This window comes from Scyliorhinus torazame, chromosome 7, assembly GCF_047496885.1.
Source record: "Scyliorhinus torazame isolate Kashiwa2021f chromosome 7, sScyTor2.1, whole genome shotgun sequence".
Classification (NCBI taxonomy): domain Eukaryota; kingdom Metazoa; phylum Chordata; class Chondrichthyes; order Carcharhiniformes; family Scyliorhinidae; genus Scyliorhinus; species Scyliorhinus torazame.
The window spans coordinates 270238696-270262033 of record NC_092713.1 but is presented as its reverse complement, the minus strand read 5'-3'; the positions used below and the strand labels follow the sequence as shown (position 1 = coordinate 270262033).

Here is a 23338-nt window from a genome sequence, read left to right as displayed (position 1 = left end):
ACTGGAGGTCAGTCCCCCTGGTCACACGCCCTGAGCTCACACCTGCCGCCACCTCGTCCCAGGCAGCACTGGCTCCCTATGGCTCACCCTCCAGGACCCTCGGGGGAACAGGACATCACTCCTGGCCTCCACTGCCTCCAAGAGCCTTCTCAGGTCAGCATCCCTGAATCCTGGGGCTGGTCTCCTCGGCCCCATTATTGCGAGCTGATTGGGATTGGCTGCGCAATTGGGGCTTAAGTGCTGCTCAACCTTGTTAATTGGGGGCTGGTGAGTGCATTCCCGGCGAATCGCCTGGCAAGCCTTCATTTGCGGTGCGAAGCCCGTGAGGCCTCGTTAAGTGGACCAATGAACGTTGAATTGTTTTGCTGGCCACGCTGGGCCGAACGCCGGGAAGCTTGTGGCAATTCCCTTAGATCACTCAGAAATTTTTCTGGAGAGTCGTCCCTTAGTTTTGAAAGATTGTGGCACCATATTTGAAAGCTGCCCTGGTGTAGAAAAGTTAAAATTGAACCCCCCCCCCTCAGCCCTGCACCCTCCAACACCGCCGCCCCCCCCCGCCCCAACCCCACGCAATGCCTGACCCCCCCCCCCAGCACTGCCCCGGCACTGTCCTGGCACTGCCGGGGTAATGTATACTCTTTATTATAGTCACAAATAGGCTTCCATTAATACTGCAATGAAGTTACTGTGAAAATCCCCTAGTCGCCACATTCTGGCGCCTGTTCGGGCACTCAGAGGGAGAATTCAGAATTTCCAATTCACCTAACCAGCACGTCTTTCAGGAGTTGTGGGAGGAAACTAGAGCGCCTTAAGGAAACTCATGCAGACACAGGGAGAACGTGCAGACTCTGCACAGACAGTGATCCAAGCGGGAATCGAACCCAGGTTCCTGGCGCTATGAAGCAACAGTGCTAACCACGGCGCTACCGTGCCACCTCCAGTCTGGGCATGACCGCCTTCCCCTGACTCCCATGCACTCACCTGAGTTCCTCTCGGCAGTCTACCTACCAGGGGCACATTCACGCCAGATAATGAGATTCAAATGTAACATAATGGTGTTCCCGATGTTGAACGTTGGGATTCCCATAACACCACTGGCAGAGGTGGCGGGCGGGGGTGGGGGTGCGGTGAGGGGAGATTCTTGCCAACGTAAAATGCGATTTGGGCCTCAGAAGATTATCAGCTCCCATCACCAAATCTGCCGGAGAAGAACTGGAGCAGAAAATACAGGCCCGTGACATTTGCTACCTCGATCTGATTGGCAGGAATTTTGATTCTTATTGACTGAATTAATTAAGAACAACCGGCAAGGGTTTTGAAAAGGCTGTCACGTTTGTCATGTTTAATGGAATTCGTTGAGTAAATTAAATACTGTACGTACCATATACATGGGTTTACAAAAGGCATTTGATGAGGTACCACATACAATTCTTATTGATAAAATGTGACAGCATAGTTAAGAAGTTAGCCTAAGGACAGAAAACAGAAGAGTGGTTCTGGATGTTTATTGAACAATGATGTAAGCAATGGGGTAGCCACAGTTCAGTGCTATTTTGTTACTTTCCTCGTCTCCTTTTGAAGAATTTTTGCAATGTTTTTTTATCAGTATAAATGACAACAAAAGGGCCTTGCACCAGAACCAGATAGAAGCATGGGGAAAATCCATTTGAATTAGGCCACAGGGGCTCAATGGGGGCTTCAGAGTTCATGGGCTGGATTCTCCAATTTGGAAACTATGCCCTGACGCCGGCGTGGGAGCGGTGGCGTTTTACGACTGATAAAACGGCGCAAAAGGTCCACCGATCCTCCATCTGGTCGGGGGGGGGGCTAGCAGGCACGCAGCATAGAGCACCCGGCTCCAGTTGCGGTTACGGCCAGAGAATTGCTGGGTCCGTGGCCTCACACTGCTGCAGCCTGCAGCGGTTGTGCCGTGCAACATGGCGCCGGCCGCGCGCGGACCCGGCCTGCCAAATAGTGACCCCCCTTTGGCCAGGCTCGCCATCCCCGGACCACCCCCACCAGTGCTCCCAGCCCCTACCAAAGCTGCCCTTGCCCATGGATCGGCTCTCCCCCGACTGTGACGGTGCTGGACTCAGTCCACAGCGGCCACACCGAGTTCCCGAAAAAAAATAGCATGAGTGACCCACGGCGGCGGGAACCCAGCCCATCGGGGGAGGAGCATCGGGGGGAGGGCCTCAGGTAACGTCCTGAGGTTGTCTATTCGGCGTGCAGCGTACTCCCAGAATATGTCGTTTTGGACGGGGCAGAGCATCGCAAAAGCGGCACCGTCCCCGTATTTGGCGCCAACCTGGATTCTCCAGCCAATCGCTGAACGCGATTTTGGCGCCGGAGATCAGAGAATCATGCTACATTTTTTTGTTGAATCACCACTTCTATATCTATTTTGATGGCTCCCCACAATTAGTGGTTGTTTGTTTTCAATTGTCCAAGTCTGCTCAGATCAGCAAAGTCAAGAAGCTCAAAAAAGCTTCACCTCTTTAAAAAAATGTGCCAGCAAAATAACTCTCTCTTTTGGAGGCAGGGACAGGTGCTAGACAGCTGAATCCAGCAGCTATTATCGCTGGATAACCTTGTAGACTTGCAGCAATGGTGTACAATTCCAGGGGCGGGATTCTCCGTAGCCCGGCGGCGAAATTGGGGCCGGGGCTGGTCAGCCATGCTCTGAAATGGCGTCATCGTGACATGCGCCACGCGCAGTCTCAATGCCGTTGATGCCTTATCGGCCAGCCCACCCACGATGCTCCACCCCTGATGGACAAGGTTCCCGGCGGCGCGGACCACGTGTGGTCCCACAAATCATGAACCCGGCATGCCGGCTGCTGACTGTGTCCAGTGCTGCCACAGTCACAGTCATATTCACAGCTCAGGGACTGGAGTCTCCCTTTCAGCGGCTAAGTGCCAGAGTCAGCGGAGCTTGTGCTGTCTTTTATGACTGAAAAATCGACGTGAACCCCTCACCCATTCCGGCACCAACGAGGGGCTAGCACCGGCGCCGATTGAAACACCCGCTTCTCACACTGAAAACGGCTGGAGAATGGCCGAATCCCGGGCCACGCATGCACACAGTTGCCGAAATGGAGCGGTTGTGCCGTACAACATGGCGCCAGCCGTGACTGGACCCAACCTGCCATCCGCAATCCCACAGCCCATCCACTGGCCACCCCCCACCTGTGCATCAAATTTTCATCTTCACTGCTGAGGTAGAAATCCAGTGGATTGTATTGCCTACCCATTATTGCTCTGCCTAATTTTCACTCCACAGTTATCAATTAAGCAGCGAAGGCCAACATCTACCTCTGCAGATCCATGGAAGAGCTGCAAACAGAGTTAGGAGGTCCAATTCAGAAGAACTGAGAGGATGGTGAGAAATCTCAGACTTAAAGAAATACTTTCCTCTTATAATTTTAGCGTAAAGGTAGATGTGACTGTAACTTAATGGGCTGGAATTACCCACGGCTTCGGAACCTCAATGTCAAAAGTGGGTCCCAAGCCAACGCTTGCTGACGGTAAAACTAGTGGCACGGTCATTTGGGCTGATTTAGCTCAATGGGCTAGACAGCTGGCTTGTAATGCAGAACAAGGCCAGCAGCGTGGGTTCAATTCCTGCACCGGCTTACCTGAACAAGCACCAGAATGTGGCGACTAAGGGCTTTTCACAGTAACTTCATACATGTGACAATAAAAGGTTATTACTATTATCATCCAGGAGACAGCCTTCTATATGGCAACCAATGTGGCAGGCTCCTGATGCTGCAGGCCCAGTCCCAGAGCCATCAGCTCTGGTGCATGGACAGCCCCAATTCTCCGCATCTTGAGGGGCCGAGCCCTCACCTTGAGGGGCTAGGACCGCGCCGGTCTGATTTCCGCCCCGCCAGCTGGCGGGAAAGGTCTTTGGTGCCCCGCCAGCTGGCACGGAAATGACTTTGCCATGCGGCGCATGCACGGGAGCGTCAGCGGCCGCTCAAGGCATCCCCGCGCATGCGCAGTGGAGGGGGTCTCTTCCGCCTCCGCCATAGTGGAGACCATAGCGAATTCGGAAGGAAAAGAGTGCCCCCACTGCACAGGCCCGCCCGCGGAACGGTGGGCCCCGATCGCGGGCCAGGCCACCATGGGGGCACCCCACGAGGCCAGATCGCCCCGCGCCCCCACCCCCCAGGACCCCGGAGCCCGCCCGTGCCGCCTTGCCCCGTCGGTAAGAGAGGTGGTTTGATTCTCGCCGGCGGGTCAAGCATTCCAGCAGCCCATCACGGGCTGGAGAATCGCCGGGGGGTGCCCGCCAACCGGCGCGGCGCGATTCGCACCCCCGCCGAATATCTAGTGCTGGAGAATTCAGCAACCGGCGGGGGCGGAATTCTCCGACCCGGCGGGGGGTCGGAGAATCCCGCCCAGAGTCTTTGGTTGAATGCTTCACCTGAAAGACGGTATTCCCTCAGTCCAGCACTGGAGATCAGTCTTGACTTGCCCTGAAATAGAACTTGAATCCAAAACTCAGAGTTGCGAGTGCTACCAGCTGTAGAACTAAAGCAAAATAAATAACTAAGCAAACACTTTTTTACATTGAAGTCCACAGGCCATGACACCCACCTGTGCCAGCTCACTGTTTTCTATAAGGCCATCGCCACTAATGTCAAAGTACTTGAACATGTTCTGCACCAATATCTTCTTCAGCGTTGTTGTGTCCATTGTAATATTTTCTTGTTGGAAATACCTCTGACTCTGTAGGTCCAGCAACACGTTCTTCAGCCTGCTGTACTCTGCCAATTCACACCGTTCACCTAGACAAAAGATATTTCAGATTAGTTATGATTATTTTGTTGGGGATCCAGTGAAGATACAGATTCAGAATTCTTCCCGTTTGGATCTGGGATAGATGGAAAAAATCTTCCCTCTACAGTTCTATATCATCGAGCGAAATCACCTATGTCTGGGTGCCATGGAATAGTGGGTTGGTGATAGTTGATTGCAAGGCTATGCACACAATTGCCACCTTTTTACATTTGCCAATCATACCTGTAATCGGGATGAATTCTCCACGTGATTCTCCGTTTTGCCGGTAGCATACCCCCCCGCTCGTGGGTTTCCCGGCAGTGTGGAATGTCTATAATGGGAAATCCCATTGGCTGGCCGCTGGAATGGAGAATCCCTGCCAGTGACGGCTTGCCGCCGAGAAACACTCGGTTTTGGAGGCGGAGAACTCACCCCCATGTTCCCCCGCCAGAGGTGAATTGCAACTGATTTGCGCCACTGGATGTGCAAACCAGGAAATGATTCACTCTCCTTCGTCATGCAAATTCATGCATGGTGAGGATTGTGAGGGATTCCTGAGGGAATCCTGCTATCGGGCCACCATTTTGAGCGGGCACCACGATGATGAGGTCCTGTGGCTGGCCACACATCCAACATTGCAAATCAGCTCCCCCTTCCCCCCCCCCCCACATCGCAATCCAGCCCCCCAACTCCGCATTTTGATTGATAGTTTCCAAACACACATCTATCAGCCTTGCTTAATCCATCTTCCAAGAGAGTTAAGTGTATTCCAATCCCCCCCTTCAGCCATTTTGAAGTGCTCAGCTGGAAATTGACAGCACTTAACTCTTTGAAGTGGTTGTTGTTTGTAAGCATTGTGGTTACAGTGCTTTAGAGTTACTCAACCGTGAAGGAAGATGAATGAAGCAAGGCTGACAACTGTGTGTGTGTGTGGAAGCTGGCAATCACAGCCTAATAAGGGCGGTGGGGCGGTGGTGGTGGGGGGGGGGTTTGTGGCGGTGGGCGGGTCTTGCATTGTGGGGGGGGGAGGACGGTGTCCCTCGGATGGATTTCACCCACCGTGAGGTTCACCACGTCAAGGCCATGCTACAAAACACTTGTAGTAAATCCCGCCCACGTGATTCCTGGCCCAGAGGAACAGCCCGTTAAGTGGAATGGTGGTGGACAGCGGAGAATACAACCCAGTGTATACGGTTACTCCCATACACGTTCGGGTGTTGGCATTGGGATTAATGCTGGAGCGAGACTCCCGGAAGGTATGTTGCCTCCCGGGTGCCAGGGTCAGGGATGTCTCGGATCGTGTCTTCAGGATCCTTAAGGGGGAGGGGGAGCAGCCAGAAGTCGTGGTGCACATTGGTACCAACGACATAGGTAGGAAAAGGGGTGTGGAGGTAATAAACAAGTTTAGGGAGTTAGGCTGGAAGTTAAAAGCCAGGACACACAGAGTAGTCATGTCTGGTTTGTTGCCGGTGCCACGTGATAGCGAGGCTAGGAATAGGGAGAGAGTGCAGCTGAACACGTGGCTGCAGGAATGGTGTAGGAGGGAGGGCTTCAGGTATTTGGATAATTGGAGCGCATTCTGGGGAAGGTGGGACCTGTACAAGCAGGACGGGTTGCATTTGAACCAGAGGGGCACCAATATCCTGGGAGGGAGGTTTTCTAGTACTCTTCGGGAGGGTTTAAACTAATTTGGCAGGGAATGGGAACCGGATTTGTAGTCCAGCAACTAAGGTAGCCGATATTCAGGACGCCAAAGCGTGTAATGAGGCAGTGGGGAAGGGAACACTGACAAAGGAGAGTACTTGGAGGCACGGAGATGGGTTGAAGTGTGTATACTTCAACGCAAGAAGCATCAGGAATAAGGTGGGTGAACTTAAGGCATGGATCGGTACTTGGGACTACGATGTGGTGGCCATCACGGAAACTTGGATAGAAGAGGGGCAGAAATGGTTGTTGGAGGTCCCTGGTTATAGATGTTTCAATAAGATTAGGGAGGGTGGTAAAAGAGGTGGGGGGTGGCATTGTTAATTAAAGATAGTATAACAGCTGCAGAAAGGCAGTTCGTGGAGTATCACCCTAATGAGGTAGTATGGGTTGAAGTCAGAAATAGGAAAGGAGCAGTCACCTTGTTAGGAGTTTTCTATAGGCCCCCCAATAGTAGCAGAGATGTGGAGGAACAGATTGGGAAACAGATTTTGGAAAGGTGCAAAAGTCACAGGGTAGTAGTCATGGGTGACTTTAACTTCCCAAATATTGAGTGGAAACTCTTTAGATCAAATAGTTTGGATGGGGTGGTGTTTGTGCAGTGTGTCCAGGAAGCTTTTCTAACACAGTATGTACATTGTCCGACCAGAGGAGGGGCAATATTGGATTTAGTACTTGGTAATGAACCAGGGCAAGTGATAGATTTGTTAGTGGGGGAGCATTTTGGAGATAGTGACCACAATTCTGTGACTTTCACTTTAGTAATGGAGAGGGATAGGTGCGTGCAACAGGGCAAGGTTTACAATTGGGGAAAGGGTAAATACGATGTTGTCAGACAAGAATTGAAGTGCATAAGTTGGGAACATAGGCTGTCAGGGAAGGACACAAGTGAAATGTAGAACTTGTTCAAGGAACAGGTACTACGTGTCCTTGATATGTATGTCCCTGTCAGGCAGGGAAACGATAGTCAAGTGAGGGAACCATGATTGACAAGAGAGGTTGAATGTCTTGTTAAGAGGAAAAAGGAGACTTATGTAAGGCTGAGGAAACAAGGTTCAGACAGGGCATTGGAGGGATACAAGATAGCCAGGAGGGAACTGAAGAAAGGGATTAGGAGAGATAAGAGAGGGCATGAACAATCTTTGGCAGGTAGGATCAAGGAAAACCCCAAGGCCTTTTACACATATGTGAGAAATATGAGAATGACTAGAGCGAGGGTAGGTCCGATCAAGGACAGAAGCGGGAGATTGTGTATTGAGTCTGAAGAGATAGGAGAGGTCTTGAACGAGTACTTTTCTTCTGTATTTACAAATGAGAGGGGCGATGTTGTTGGAGAGGACAGTGTGAAACAGACTGGTAAGCTCAAGGAAATACTTGTTAGGAAGGAAGATGTGTTGGGCATTTTGAAAAACTTGAGGATAGACAAGTCCCCCGGGCCTGACGGGATATATCCAAGGATTCTATGGGAAGCAAGAGATGAAATTGCAGAGCCGTTGGCAATGATCTTTTCGTCCTCACTGTCAACAGGGGTGGTACCAGGGGATTGGAGAGTGGCGAATGTCGTGCCCCTGTTCAAAAAAGGGACTAGGGATAACCCTGGGAATTACAGGCCAGTTAGTCTTACTTCGGTGGTAGGCAAAGTAATGGAAAGGGTACTGAAGGATAGTATTTCTGAGCATCTGGAAAGACACTGATTGATTAGGGATAGTCAGCACAGATTTGTGAGGGGTAGGTCTTGCCTTACAAATCTTATTGAATTCTTTGAGGAGGTGACCAAGCACGTGGATGAAGGTAAAGCAGTGGATGTAGTGTACATGGATTTTAGTAAGGCATTTGATAAGGTTCCCCATGGTAGGCTTCTGCAGAAAGTAAGGAGGCATGGGATAGTGGGAAATTTGGCCAGTTGGATAACGAACTGGCTAACCGATAGAAGTCAGAGAGTGGTGGTGGTTGGCAAATATTCAGCCTGGATCCCAGTTACCAGTGGCGTACCGCAGGGATCAGTTCTGCTGTTTGTGATTTTCATTAATGACTTGGATGAGGGAGTTGAAGGGTGGGTCAGTAAATTTGCAGACGATACAAAGATTGGTGGAGTTGTGGATAGTATGGAGGGCTGTTGTCGGCTGCAAAGAGACATAGATAGGATGCAGAGCTGGGCTGAGAAGTGGCAGATGGAGTTTAACCCTGAAAAGTGTGAGGTTGTCCATTTTGGAAGGACAAATATGAATGCGGAATACAGGGTTAACGGTAGAGTTCTTGGCAATGTGGAGGAGCAGAGAGATCTTGGGGTCTATGTTCATACATCTTTGAAAGTTGCCACTCAAGTGGATAGAGCTGTGAAGAAGGCCTATGGTGTGCTCGCGTTCATTAACAGAGGGATTGAATTTAAGAGCCGTGAGGTGATGATGCAGCTGTACAAAACTTTGGTAAGGCCACATTTGGAGTACTGTGTACAGTTCTGGTCACCTCATTTTAGGAAGGATGTGGAAGTTTTGGAAAAGGTGCAAAGAAGATTTACCAGGATGTTACCTGGAATGGAGAGTAGGTCTTACGAGGAAAGGTTGAGGGTGCTAGGCCTTTTCTCATTAGAACGGAGAAGGATGAGGGGCGACTTGATAGAGGTTTATAAGATGATCAGGGGAATAGATAGAGTAGACAGTCAGAGACTTTTTCCCCGGGTGGAACAAACCATTACAAGGGGACATAAATTTAAGGTGAAAGGTGGAAGATATAGGAGGGATATCAGAGGTGGGTTCTTTACCCAGAGAGTAGTGGGGGCATGGAATGCACTGCCTGTGGAAGTAGTTGAGTCGGAAACATTAGGGGCCTTCAAGCAGCTATTGGATAGGTACATGGAGTACGGTAAAATGATATAGTGTAGATTTATTTGTTCTTAAGGGCAGCACGGTAGCATTGTGGCTAGCACAATTGCTTCACAGATCCAGGGTCCCAGGTTCGATTCTGGCTTGGGTCACTGTCTGTGCGGAGTCTGCACGTCCTCCCCGTGTCTGCGTGGGTTTCCTCCGGGTGTTCCGGTTTCCTCCCACAGTCCAAAGATGTGCAGGGTAGGTGGATTGGCCATGATAAATTGCCCTTAGTGTCCAAAATTGCCCTTGGCGTTGGGTGGAGGTGTTGAGTTTGGGTGTGGTGCTCTTTCCAGGGGCCGGTGCAGACTCGGGGGGCCGAATGGCCTCCTTCTGCACTGTAAATTCAATGATAATCTATGATTAATCTAGGACAAAGGTTCGGCACAACATCGTGGGCCGAAGGGCCTGTTCTGTGCTGTATTTTCTATGTTCTATGTTCTAACCTGGGGGAATCTGGAAAGGGAGGCTAGCAATGATTTTAACATCAATGTTTCAGCATTAGTACCAGAATGCTAAATATTTAAGCGGTTCAATTAAAATTAAATAAATGGATCAATCTTTTCCAAATTATTTGGAGGTGAACTGTTCAAAGAGAAACATACTCTTTAAATGTCAATTATAACTTACATATGCAAACAATTCTCAGCGTATTAAAATCACGGACACTCTCAATTAAAAAAAACATTCTTCTTTTATTTTTAATCCCATTTAGAAATGAGAAACAGAAGATACCTTTTGGAAGTCGACACGAGGATGTCAAACCTGAACGGCTTTGGTTTAAAAATAGTGAATTTAAAAACACCCACAAGAAGCCAAAGACTATTGCAAAGTATTAATGTATATCAATTAACATAATAACGATCATACATTTGTTACAATATTATATCGGTACATATTAGGTGCTGTAGAAAGGGATTTTCAATTTATTTGTTTAATCTTCCAGTTAGTGGAGGGTTTTGTGTTATTTACAGTGCAAGTCGCAGAATGCCTGAAATGATTTATTGTCTCTTTGTTATCATAACAGTCTGCTGCTCTGTTGAAATTCTTTCAAAAACATTTCTTCAACTATCATTGTTGGCACTCGAGGCAAGATGACAACCTTAAACGCACTGTTGCTGCAGGAATCCAATCAGCTTGATTTCTTTAACAGCGTTTTTGTGAGAAGACAATTTCTATCACAGTGCCATAACTTTTGCTGTTTACACAGATGAAAATAATTTGTGGCTCTTTCCTCTTTCTCCAAAAAACCTCATGAAGACTTTATTGGAATATTTTGGCCGTGTTATTGGGAAAATTGTCGGAACATGGAAACAGAAGTAGACCATTCAGCCTATTTTGCCATTCAATTAGGTCATGGTTAATCTGTATTTTAACCACAGGTGGGATCTATCAGTCACGTAGCACCCGAAAAGCAGCGCGGCGCAATGCTACTGGTAGATGCCGGGAGATCCTACTTCCGGGATCCACCCGGCTTGTCACACCTCGTGACATCTAATGGGATCTCGCGATGTGAATCCCGCCCATCGTGGCCGGATCACTTTCTGGCAAATCTGCATATTAGAGGGGGACAGCAAGTCTCCCTGTACAATACGTTCCTGATATCTAACCAAGGTGTGGGATTTAACTCTCTAGCATTGGAGACAGACCTCTGGTGAGTGTCGTTCAGTGCTGCTCTCCACAAACGGGGACTAGAAGGAACGGCACGCGTAGGGGTCTCCCAGGGGATTGGAAGCCACAGGTGCATGACCTCTGGGAAGGGGGGTACCCTGGCACTGCTGGTGTCACCAGGGCACCCTGGCACTGACATTCTAGCACCCTGGCAGTGCCAGGCTCGCACCCAGGTTCCACTGCCAGGTGGCAGAGGCAATGCAAGGATGCTAGGCTGGCACTGCCAAGGTGCCAAGCTGGTATTTTATGGGGGGTTCGGGGGTCAATTTGGGAGCTTGAGAAATCGGGACGCCATTTAAAATGATATCCTAGTCTCTTGCTGCATTGAGGAGTTCCGGCGAGCGGAGCTCCTCAGCGCAGAAAATGGGGCTATGCGCGGGGAGTTCCCCGCTGAGGCCCCCGATCTACCAGGAACAGTGTTAGGTAGCGGAACATTTTATGGCGCTCTGAGTGCTAGCAAATACCCGGCTAATCTCGTGCTTCGGCACTCTGTCGCCATTCGGGTAGATCGCGCCCTACATGGGTTTTTATTCCATACCCCTTGATGTCCCTTACAAAAAGGTGAAAGGTCAATGTCCAATCCATTACATCATCCAATATCATCAAGTCACCTAATATTCTGGAAATGTAATTTGACAGAATATCAATCAATTATTCCAACCGAGAGGGTTGTAATCTCGGGATTACTCCCTGTGCCACGTGCCAGTGAGGCTAGAAATAGGAAGATAGAGCAGACAAACACGTGGCTAAACAGCTGGTGTAGGAGGGAGGGTTTCGGTTATCTGGACCACTGGGAGCTCTTCCGGGGCAGGTGTGACCTGTATAAGATGGACGGGTTGCATCTAAACCGGAGAGGCATAAATATCCTGGCCGCGAGATTTGCTAGTGTCACACGGGAGGGTTTAAACTAGTATGGCAGGGGGGTGGGCACGGGAGCAATAGGTCAGAAGGTGAGAGCGTTGAGGGAGAACTAGGGAATATGGACAGTGTGGCTCTGAGGCAGAGCAGACGGGGAGAAGTTGCTGAACACAGCGGGTCTGGTGGCCTGAAGTGCATATGTTTTAATGCAAGGAGCATTACGGGTAAGGCAGATGAACTTAGAGCTTGGATTACTACTTGGAACTATGATGTTGTTGCCATTACAGAGACCTGGTTGAGGGAAGGGCAGGATTGGCAGCTAAACGTTCCAGGTTTTAGATGTTTCAGGCGGGATAGAGGGGGATGTAAAAGGGGAGGCGGAGTTGCGCTACTTGTTCAGGAGAGTATCACAGCTATACAGCGAGAGGACACCTCAGAGGGCAGTGAGGCTATATGGGTAGAGATCAGGAATAAGAAGGGTGCAGTCACAATGTTGGGGGTATACTACAGGCCTCCCAACAGCCAGCGGGAGATAGAGGAGCAGATAGGTAGACAGATTTTGGAAAAGAGTAAAAACAACAGGGTTGTGGTGATGGGAGACTTCAACTTCCCCAATATTGACTGGGACTCACTTAGTGCCAGGGGCTTAGACGGGGCAGAGTTTGTAAGGAGCATCCAGGAGGGCTTCTTAAAACAATATGTAAACAGTCCAACTAGGGAAGAGGCGGTACTGGACCTGGTATTGGGGAATGAGCCCGGCCAGGTGGTAGATGTTTCAGTAGGGGAGCATTTCGGTAACAGTGACCACAATTCAGTAAGTTTTAAAGTACTCGTGGACAAGGATAAGAGTGGTCCGAGGATGAATGTGCTAAATTGGGGGAAGGCTAATTATAACAATATTAGGCGGGAACTGAAGAGCATAGATTGGGGGCGGATGTTTGAGGGCAAATCAACATCTGACATGTGGGAGGCTTTCAAGTGTCAGTTGATAGGAATACAGGACAGGCATGTTCCTGTGAGGAAGAAAGACAAATACGGCAATTTTCGGGAACCTTGGATGACGAATGATATTGTAGGCCTCGTCAAAAAGAAAAAGGAGGCATTTGTCAGGGCTAAAAGGCTGGGAACAGACGAAGCCTGTGTGGCATATAAGGAAAGTAGGAAGGAACTTAAGCAGGGAGTCAGGAGGGCTAGAAGGGGTCATGAAAAGTCATTGGCAAATAGGGTTAAGGAAAATCCCAAGGCTTTTTACACTTACATAAAAAGCAAGAGGGTAGCCAGGGAAAGGGTTGGCCCACTGAAGGATAGGCAAGGGAATCTATGTGTGGAGCCAGAGGAAATGGGCGAGGTACTAAATGAATACTTTGCATCAGTATTCACCAAAGAGAAGGAATTGGTAGATGTTGAGTCTGGAGAAGGGGGTGTAGATAGCCTGGGTCACATTGTGATCCAAAAAGACGAGGTGTTGGGTGTCTTAAAAAATATTAAGGTAGATAAGTCCCCAGGGCCGGATGGGATCTACCCCAGAATACTGAAGGAGGCTGGAGAGGAAATTGCTGAGGCCTTGACAGAAATCTTTGGATCCTCGCTGTCTTCAGGGGATGTCCCGGAGGACTGGAGAATAGCCAATGTTGTTCCTCTGTTTAAGAAGGGTGGCAGGGATAATCCCGGGAACTACAGGCCGGTGAGCCTTACTTCAGTGGTAGGGAAATTACTGGAGAGAATTCTTCGAGACAGGATCTACTCCCATTTGGAAGCAAATGGACGTATTAGTGAGAGGCAGCACGGTTTTGTGAAGGGGAGGTCGTGTCTCACTAACTTGATAGAGTTTTTCGAGGAGGTCACTAAGATGATTGATGCAGGTAGGGCAGTAGATGTTGTCTATATGGACTTCAGTAAGGCCTTTGACAAGGTCCCTCATGGTAGACTAGTACAAAAGGTGGAGTCACACGGGATCAGGGGTGAACTGGCAAGGTGGATACAGAACTGGCTAGGCCATAGAAGGCAGAGGGTAGCAATGGAGGGATGCTTTTCTAATTGGAGGGCTGTGACCAGTGGTGTTCCACAGGGATCAGTGCTGGGACCTTTGCTCTTTGTAGTATATATAAATGATTTGGAGGAAAATGTAACTGGTCTGATTAGTAAGTTTGCAGACGACACAAAGGTTGGTGGAATTGCGGATAGCGATGAGGACTGTCTGAGGATACAGCAGGATTTAGATTGTCTGGAGACTTGGGCGGAGAGATGGCAGATGGAGTTTAACCTGGACAAATGTGAGGTAATGCATTTTGGAAGGGCTAATGCAGGTAGGGAATATACGGTGAATGGTAGAACCCTCAAGAGTATTGAAAGTCAAAGAGATCTAGGAGTACAGGTCCACAGATCACTGAAAGGGGCTACACAGGTGGAGAAGGTAGTCAAGAAGGCATACGGCATGCTTGCCTTCATTGGCCGGGGCATTGAGTATAAGAATTGGCAAGTCATGTTGCAGCTGTATAGAACCTTAGTTAGGCCACACTTGGAGTATAGTGTTCAATTCTGGTCGCCACACTACCAGAAGGATGTGGAGGCTTTAGAGAGGGTGCAGAAGAGATTTACCAGAATGTTGCCTGGTATGGAGGGCATAAGCTATGAGGAGCGATTGAATAAACTCGGTTTGTTCTCACTGGAACGAAGGAGGTTGAGGGGCGACCTGATAGAGGTATACAAAATTATGAGGGGCATAGACAGAGTGGATAGTCAGAGGCTTTTCCCCAGGGTAGAGGGGTCAATTACTAGGGGGCATAGGTTTAAGGTGAGAGGGGCAAAGTTTAGAGTAGATGTACGAGGCAAGTTTTTTACGCAGAGGGTAGTGGGTGCCTGGAACTCACTACCGGAGGAGGTAGTGGAGGCAGGGACGATAGGGACATTTAAGGGGCATCTTGACAAATATATGAATAGGATGGGAATAGAAGGATACGGACCCAGGAAGTGTAGAAGATTGTAGTTTAGTCGGGCAGTATGGTCGGCGCGGGCTTGGAGGGCCGAAGGGCCTGTTCCTGTGCTGTACATTTCTTTGTTCTTTGTTCTTTGCATTGAAAATATTGACATATACTGTTATCTCTTTTCTCTGTTCCTCTCCTAAATGCATTTACTCTTGTTGGAATACCAGCTGATAGGTGGTGAGCTACATTCAGTTTCTCACCCAAGTGGTCATTATATATATTCCCTGACCTAAGGATTGAATTTTGAAACTCTCACCATTCAAAATGTGGAAAATACACACCAAAGTGGTTGGACTTTGGGATATCGTCTGGGGCTATGTGCCCACACCGGCGTGGAAACCGTGGTGTTTTACACCAGTAAAAATGGCATAAAATGGCCACAAATTCCCCGTTTTGCTAGGGGCTAGCAGGACGGCAGGGTAGGTCACCCGGCTCCAGCTGCCGATACGCCCCAGAGAATTGGCGGGTCCGTGGCTGCACATGCGCACGGCGGCGGCCTGCAGTGGCCGTGCTGTGCTACATGGCGGAGACCGCTGGCAGACCCAGCCCGTTAAATAGTGTCCCCCCTTTTGGTCGGCTCATGTGCCGCGGACCACCCCCCAACAGTGCCCTCAGCCCCGAATAAAGTCTCCCCCTGCCCGCGGACCGGCCCTCCCCTGACTGTGGCGGTGCTGGACTGAATCCGTAGCCACCACGCCGAGGTCCCGATGGATGAGACCACACGCGACCGACGCCGTCAGGAACTCGGCCAGTTGGGGCCGGAGCATTGGGGGGCGGGCCTCAGGTAATGTTCTGAGGCCGTCGGATACGTTTGGAGGGGACGGAGCATCGCAAAAACATCGCTGCACCAATTCGGTCGGGAACTCTGATTCTACGGCCGATCGCCAAACGCGGTTTTGGCGCGGCGACCGGAGAATCCAGCCCCTTGTAATTAGCACTGCTAGGAATAGAGAATGGAGGTTTAGCTGCAATTGGAGTCAGTCCGATATTGGACAGTCGATGGTGCTGCTGGCAGTCACTGGAGTTTGTCAATGTAGGGAAGACCTCTACCTCTTTATCCTGGTGTTACTCTGGAGGGAGAGTTTCGGCAAATTGTTGAAGGCGAGCCTAAACTTTGGGAAAACTAGGAATGAATGTGTGGCCTGTCTCACTAGTTTATTCATAAGGGTTGGATTTATATTGCCGACGAGTGCTGGGAAAGGAGCAGGAGGACACTAAAAAATAGCACTGTCAGCTGGTGTGCAGATTTCCCCGTTTCATCCCATCCCAGGCCATTTTCCCTGAGGAGCTTGCCAGGCAGCCGATTTAGCTTGCTAGAACTCACTTCTTGCAAATTGAAGAATGCTGAATGGGACAGTTCAGCTGCCTGCAGATGGCCTCCTGGCAGCAGACTTGGGGGCCCAGTACTCCAAGCAGTCTTAGAGCTCTGCCTGCCTGTGTGCAGCCCCTGCAGGCAGCTATAAACAAAGAAGCACAAAGAACAGTACAGCACAGGAACAGGCCCTTCGGCCCTCTAAGCCTATACCGATTATGATGCCTGCCTCAACCATAACCTTCTGTGCTTCCAGAGTCCGTATCCCTCTATTCCCATCCTATTTGTCAAGATGCCTCTTAAACATCACTATCGTACCTGCTTCCACCACCTCCCCCGGCACAGAGTTCCAGATACTCACCACCCTCTGTGTAAAAAACTTGCCTCACTATGGAGAAGGTCTCCTCCCCCACCCCAAACCTCAGCTGCACTCCCTCTCCCACCCGACAGAAATGGCCCGCCAGCAAAAGTTTTTCTTTTACTTTTGAAAAAGTTGGAGAGAAGGAATCTCCATTTTGAGGCTGAGATACCCTCAATTACAACTCGAGAGAGATGATTGGTAATACAAAGGCTTTAATTAGCAGAGAACCAGACAGCTGCCGAGACGTGTGCTCACTGCACCCTGCCCACTGGACATTACCTTATATATGGCTCCCTGGGGGGTGGAGCCGGAGGCGGAGTCCCCCAGGGTTCCAAACCCAGTCTTAAAGGGATCATTACATTAAAGGTGCAGTAACCATTCATCACAGAGGAATTTTCCCTCATTCTCACGCCAGATCATGCTGGTGTTGATTTCGAGTTGGAAGGCCTCTGGTTGACCCTCCAGCTTTGAGAGCCCACCCTCTGACCATCAATTGAATGCTCTGGGGGCTGCTGAGCCCCATTTCAACCTGATGGTAGGATTCAGAATTCTGCAGGGAAAGTCTCGCAACCGTGTTTGTCAGCAGTGAGAGATTGACTTTAGGGGAGATCTGTATCCCACAGTACAGGTTCTAGCAATTTTGGAAGGGACCTCCACTTACGTTGAATTTAGTGTTTTGTACCTTGTCAATTTAATTGGGACAGGAATACGATGATAATTCTCACTGCCTGATTTTCCCCTCAGTTCTGGTGCTATGCTACCTGATGTTGGGAGAGATGACGGAGGGAAATCTAATATGCCTATCTGGTGAAACATAACCTCTTGATTTAAAAGTACATTCAATTTTACCTGCCTTTCCTTCATTCTCATTGCTATGAGAAAATTGTAATTACTACCAACAAAACACAGGTGGTAATTATAGCTTTTTAAATTCAGCTAGAATATTGTTTATTTGAACATGACGATGACGTTAAAAAACACAGAATGTGGTCCTCTTTGTCTGATCACACAGTAATCAGGGCACTTACATTTCCCACATGTCAACATAATGGGTTCTAGCCAAGTGAAATAACTGAAGACTGTTTTCATCAAAATTCAACATTTCTTACAGAAACTCAATTTCGATGATGAATCCAGTCTGGAGACAACCTGTCACATGGGCAGTTGTCTCACATAGAGATTTCCCATTTGTTGGAGGACCCGTGAAATTCCCAATTTATTGAATGATCCAATCAGAACTGAAAAGCAGCAGCCAGAATTGGGATATCGATGAAAATGTTTTTACGATTTGGTGATCTGTAACAGTCACGTTTGCTTTCCATTTTCCCTACACTGCACACCACTGTCTATCAAAACTGCATTCATTAACATTTTATTGTTACTGAATCATCAAAGCACCTTTATCTTAACTGACTCTTGATCACATAGAATGATTCTCATTGAAAAGAGGTCTTCTGTTTAAACTCTCGCCACTGGAAGCTAGGCAAAATCTATAGACAGAAATTGTTACTTGCTGTCATTGCAATGGCAATATTAAACTTTGGGCAGAATGGTGTGGAGGCTTCGAGGGTCCTGCCTGCAGCTGGAGAGCCAGTGAAAGACCCATGCTGCCTCTTTTCTAGAAGGCACCAACAACCTCCTCTGGAATAAGATGCCCGGGAGCTGGAGTCTTGTGAAGTGAGGCCTGCTGGCCAATCAGAGATGAGCAGTGCTTGCGCTCAGCAGCACCAGCCTTCATGGAGTAGGGGAGACGTGTGCAGGGGTTTCGGAAGCAAGAACACCACGGGGTGGCTGTCAATGCACCTCACGCACCCTTCCTTCAATCCAGTCCTCCGTACTGTCTGTCTTTGATTGATGGAACCCCCAACTCTCCCCATGCCTCAAACCCTGCAAACGACAAGCAAGCCACTTGCAGGGTAGCAGCTGTCATGCACACCACATGGCAACAGGCATACTGTGCTATCATAATAATATAATAAGCTAAGTTCATCTTTGAGGTAATGGGATATTGTCCTTAAGTGGTCTTTAATTAGCCACTTAAAGGCGTCAATTGACAGTGTGACAGGAAGGTTTACTATGGGCCTTGTTTAATTCTGGGAGAGGCAGGAAGGTGGGAGGGTTCGGGTACATCACCATCCGACCTAAGTACACGCCCACCAAGCTTGTCACCAATGTGACCACTAGATTCCGTCTTTTCTTACAGAATCTCTAAAAAGTCTAAATGTGAAAATGGAACAATGAGAAGCATCAAGTTTTTGAAATGAAACAATCATTATCTCAACCAGACAATGTATTCAATACAGAATAATTTCAATGAAAAGAAAATGTAATCTTCAAATAGGTTGTTCATCGCCAATTACATATTTTAAAAAAGGACAATTCATGGACAACATTCATGCCGCTATCTATTGTGCATTCATTCAATGAGGAATAATTATGAAGGAGACTTAAAAACACATTTCACTCTTGGGACAAGCATGTAGGAATTTAAAGGAGCACTAAAATGAGAAAAAAGAAACATTCAGCCACAATTCCTTGCAACAGCGAGCAAGATTCCCCATTTGGGAGACTATGGGCTGGATTCTCCGTTTCTGAGTGCTGACACCAACCGAGAATCCGTGGCCTTTCACATCAGAAAAATCGTTGCCAAACCCGCACCGATTCTGGTACCAGTGAGGGGCTCGCACCGGTGCTGCAAGGAACACCATTGAATCCTACGGAAAACGGTGCAGAAATCGCCGGGTCTGAGATGAACACTCGCAGGGCTGATAAGCTGCAGCCGCACTTAAATAATATACCCCCCCACACACACTGATCAGGCCCAAAAAGATGGGCCGGGTTGTGCTGGTGCGTCCATACAGCTGATGGGTCAGCTGAGACCAGAGGGAACCCAGGGGGTGCCCCGGGGGGATCAGCTATAAAACCCAGGGCACCAGGTTTAAAGCGGACTGTCAGTGGCATGCGCAGCTACATGGCTGCCTTGCCAGCTGAGGCAATGGTATTCCGTACCCGTCCACCCCAACCGCACAGCCCACCCATTGGCCACCCCCCACTAATCCCCCCGGCCCTGGCAGAAGCCCCCCGGCCAGCGACAAGGCTGTCGATAAAGTATGGTGCCGCTGGACACTGTCGTACAGCCTCTCTCTCTCTCTCTCAGCAGCCACCACGCCAGGTTGGTCTGATAGAGGAGAGTACACATGGTCCTGGGAGTGGTCTCACTAGTTAGGGAGTCCCTGGGCGCTGTCTCCCTATAAAAGGGGTCTGGGGGGGGGTTGGTCTGGTAGAGGAGGGGTAGGTAGGTAGTGCATTGTGGAGGGGGTAGGGTAGCCCTGGGATGGGTTCTGGGGGTAACTCCTTAGGCGAGGTCCACCACATCAGGGCCAAGCTGGAAAATACCAGAAGTGATTCGTGCCAACGTGATTCCTGGAACAAGGGGCCCGGAGAATCATGAAGGGCCGGAGAATAGAGTACCGGGCCCACTAAATCCATGCAAACAGGTCTTTAAGACCCATGTGCATTCATTCACATCCTCCCGCTGGTGTGCAGGCATGATCCTCAATCCTGGCGCCAGCAGGGATCAGAGCATCGTGTTCGGATCAGATAATGTTCCCTCGACGCCCGATTCTCTGTCCCATCGTGAAACACGCTTCGGACGTCTTGGGATGGAGAATCCAGCCCAGTGTGGTTCACCATTGTCTTTCAAGGCAAATGAATTATTTCAGACAACAATTTAAAGAAAAGGGCTTCCGGTTGCGGCTATGCAGAGCTAAGTCGCACGTTCGGCAGCTCCCGCTAGAAACGGACGTTTGGGCTCTTTTTAGGGCCCCCAACGGTACTTTTTTTGATGATTCCCAGTGTGGGAAGGGTCCGGCACTGTATGGATTGGACCAGGAGTGGAGCAGTGAAAAAAGTGGAATTGGAGCAGAGAAAGGTGCGAGGGAGGAAGACCAAGATGGCAGCAGATGGAGAGCAGGCAGCGTGCGCGCAGTGGTCACAGGAGCAGCAGGAGTTTCTCCAGCACTGCTTCACGGAGCTGAAGGCAGAGCTGCTGGAGCCGACGAAGACGTCAATTGACAAGCTGCTTGAGACTCAGACGGCCCAAGGGGTGGCGATTTGGGAGGTCCCGCAAAAGGTCTCGGAGAATGAGGACGAGATCTTGGGCCTGGCGGTGAAGGTGGAGGCGCACGTGCGCTCCATAAGAAATGGCAGGCGAAGTTCGAGGACATGAAGAACTGGTCGAGAAGAAAGAATCTGCGGATTCTGGATCTCCCGGAGGGGCTGGAAGGATCGGATGTCAGAACCTACGTGGTCACCATGTTGAACACGCCGATGGGCACGAGGGCCTTCCAGGGGCCCCTGGAGCTGAAGGGGGCCCATCGAGTGCTGGCGAGGGGGCCCAAGCCCAGCGAGCCGCCGCGGGCGGTGCTAGTGCTGTTCCATCGTTTTGTGGACAGAGAATGTGTCTTAAGGTGGGCCAAGAAAGAGCGGAGCAGCAGGTGGGAGTACGCAGAGGTCCGGATTTATCAGGACTGGTGCGCGGAGGTGGCTAAGAAGTGGGCCGGGTACAATCGGGCTAAGGCGGTGCAGCATCGGAGAGGGGTGAAGTTCGGCATGTTGCAGCCGGCGCGACTGTGGGTCACCTACAGAGACCGTCACCATTACTTTGAGATGCCGGAGGAGGCGTGGACCTTTATTCAGGCCGAAAAGCTGGACTCGGATTGAGGGCTGGGGACGAGGGGATGCTGAGGAGGGATGGTTGGGACTGTTGTGTCGTGTTTTGGGGGGATTGTGTGGTTGGTTGGGCAATGTTTCTTCTCTGTCTGTCGGGTGGGTTCGTAGGGGGGGACAGGTAAAAGCCTGTGGGCGTCGGTGGCTGGGAATGGAGATGGGGCCCCGCGAGGGAGGGGGGGGGGGGGCGAGACGGGGGAATTGGGACTGGGCCTGGAAAGGGAGCTGCGCCAGAGGAGGCGGGGTCGGGTGGGTGGAAAGCGCGGGCTTTTTCCAGCGCGAAGGGTGGAAAGGGGCGGGGCCGGTGCTGGAAAACACAGGCTTTTTCCCGCCCTGAGAGTGGAAGGGGGTGGGGGAGGGGGAGGGGAGAGCCCGTTGAGGGACAGAAGGGGGAGGGGAGATTCCCACACTGGGGGGGGGGGGATCGATGGAGCGGCGGGAATGGCCGGGGTCAGCAGGAGTCGGCTGACTCACGGGAGTGCAATGGGGGGAGCAATGCTGCTAGGGGGAGACCTAGCTTGGGGGGAGGGGGGGACCGGGTTGTTGCTGGAATGGCCAAGGGGGAGCTGGAGTCTGTAGAGGAGGTCGGGGCGGAGGTCTGCCGCTGGGGGGAACGGGAAGTGCGGAGGGCACGGGCACGTGGCTGGCCTACAAAGGGTTATGGCTAATCGGCGGGAGGGGTGGGGGGGCAGGCAGCCCCCTGATCCGGCTGATAATCTGGAATGTAAGAGGCCTGAACGGGCCAGTCAATTGGGCCCGTGTGTTCGCGCACCTGAAGGGGCTGAAGGCAGATGTGGTCATGCTCCAGGAAACGCATCTGCGGGTGGCAGATCAGGTAAGGCTAAGAAGGGGGTGGGTAGGGCAGGTGTTCCATTCGGGGTTGGATGCAAAAAATCGGGGGGTGGCGATTTTGGTGGGGAAGCGGGTGTCGTTTGAGGCGTTGAGCATCGTGGCAGACAATGGAGGTAGGTATGTGATGGTGAGTGGTAAGCTGCCGGGGGTGCGGGTGGTCTTGGTAAATGTATACGCCCCGAATTGGGACGATGCGGGGTTCATGCGGTGCATGTTGGGCTGGATCCCGGACTTGGAGACAGCGGGCTTGATAATGGGGGGGCGGGACTTCAACACGGTGCTGGATCCGGCACTGGATCGCTCTTGGTCGAGGACGGGCAGGAGGCCGGCGGCGGCCAAGGTGCTGAGGGGGTTTATGGACCAGATGGGAGGAGTGGATCGGTGGAGGTTTGCGAGGCCGGGGGCCAGGGGCCAGGGAATTCTCATTCTTCTCACATGTTCATAAGGCCTACTCTCGGATTGACTTTTTTGTAATGAGCAGGGCGCTGATTCCGAGGGTGGAGGACACGGAGCATTTGGCGATAGCCATCTCTGACCATGCCCCGCATTGGGTGGACCTCGAGCTGGGGGAGGAGAGGGACCAGCGCCCGCTTTGGCGCTTGGAGGTGGGGTTGTTGGCGGATGAGGAGGTGAGCGGGCGGATCCGGGGGTGTATAGAAAGGTACCTGGAGGCCAATGATAATGGGGAGGTGCAGGTAGGGGTGGTCTGGGAGGCGCTGAAGGCGGTGATCAGGGGTGAGTTGATCTCCATTAGGGCCCACAGAGAGGGGAAGGAGAGGAGAGAGAGGGAGATGGGGGAGATGGTAAGGGTGGATAGGAGGTATTCAGAGGCCCCCAAGGAGGGACTACTCAAGGTTGCGACGAAGCCTCCAGGCCGAGTTCGACCTGTTGACCACCAGGAAGGCGCAAGGGGCGGTGTATGAGTACGGAGAGAAGACTAGCCGGATGCTGGCACACCAGCCTCTCAAGCGGGACTCAGCGAGGGAGATTGGGGGAGTTAGGGATGGAGGGGGTAGCACGGTGCGAAGTGCGGTGGGTATTAATGGGGTCTTCACGGACTTTTACAAGGGATTGTATCGGTCTGAGCCCCCATTGGAGGAGAGGGGGATGGGTCGGTTTCTGGACCGGCTGAGGTTCCCGAGGGTAGAGGAGGGGCAGGTGGCGGGGCTAGGGGCGCCGGTTGGGTTGGAGGAACTGGTCAAGGGACTGGGGAGTA

General features: G+C 50.8%; 1 protein-coding gene across 5 annotated transcripts in view; it reads right to left on the bottom strand.

The window, feature by feature from the left end:
• Nucleotides 1–23338, bottom strand: part of LOC140427031 (follistatin-related protein 5-like) — an 802898-nt gene that overhangs the window by 326749 nt on the left and 452811 nt on the right. For all 5 annotated transcript variants that reach the window (XM_072512450.1, XM_072512453.1, XM_072512455.1 and 2 more), the window contains one exon: nucleotides 4606–4796. In XM_072512450.1, the coding sequence (XP_072368551.1) occupies nucleotides 4606–4796 (191 nt within the window). The remainder of the gene's footprint in view (nucleotides 1–4605; nucleotides 4797–23338) is intronic.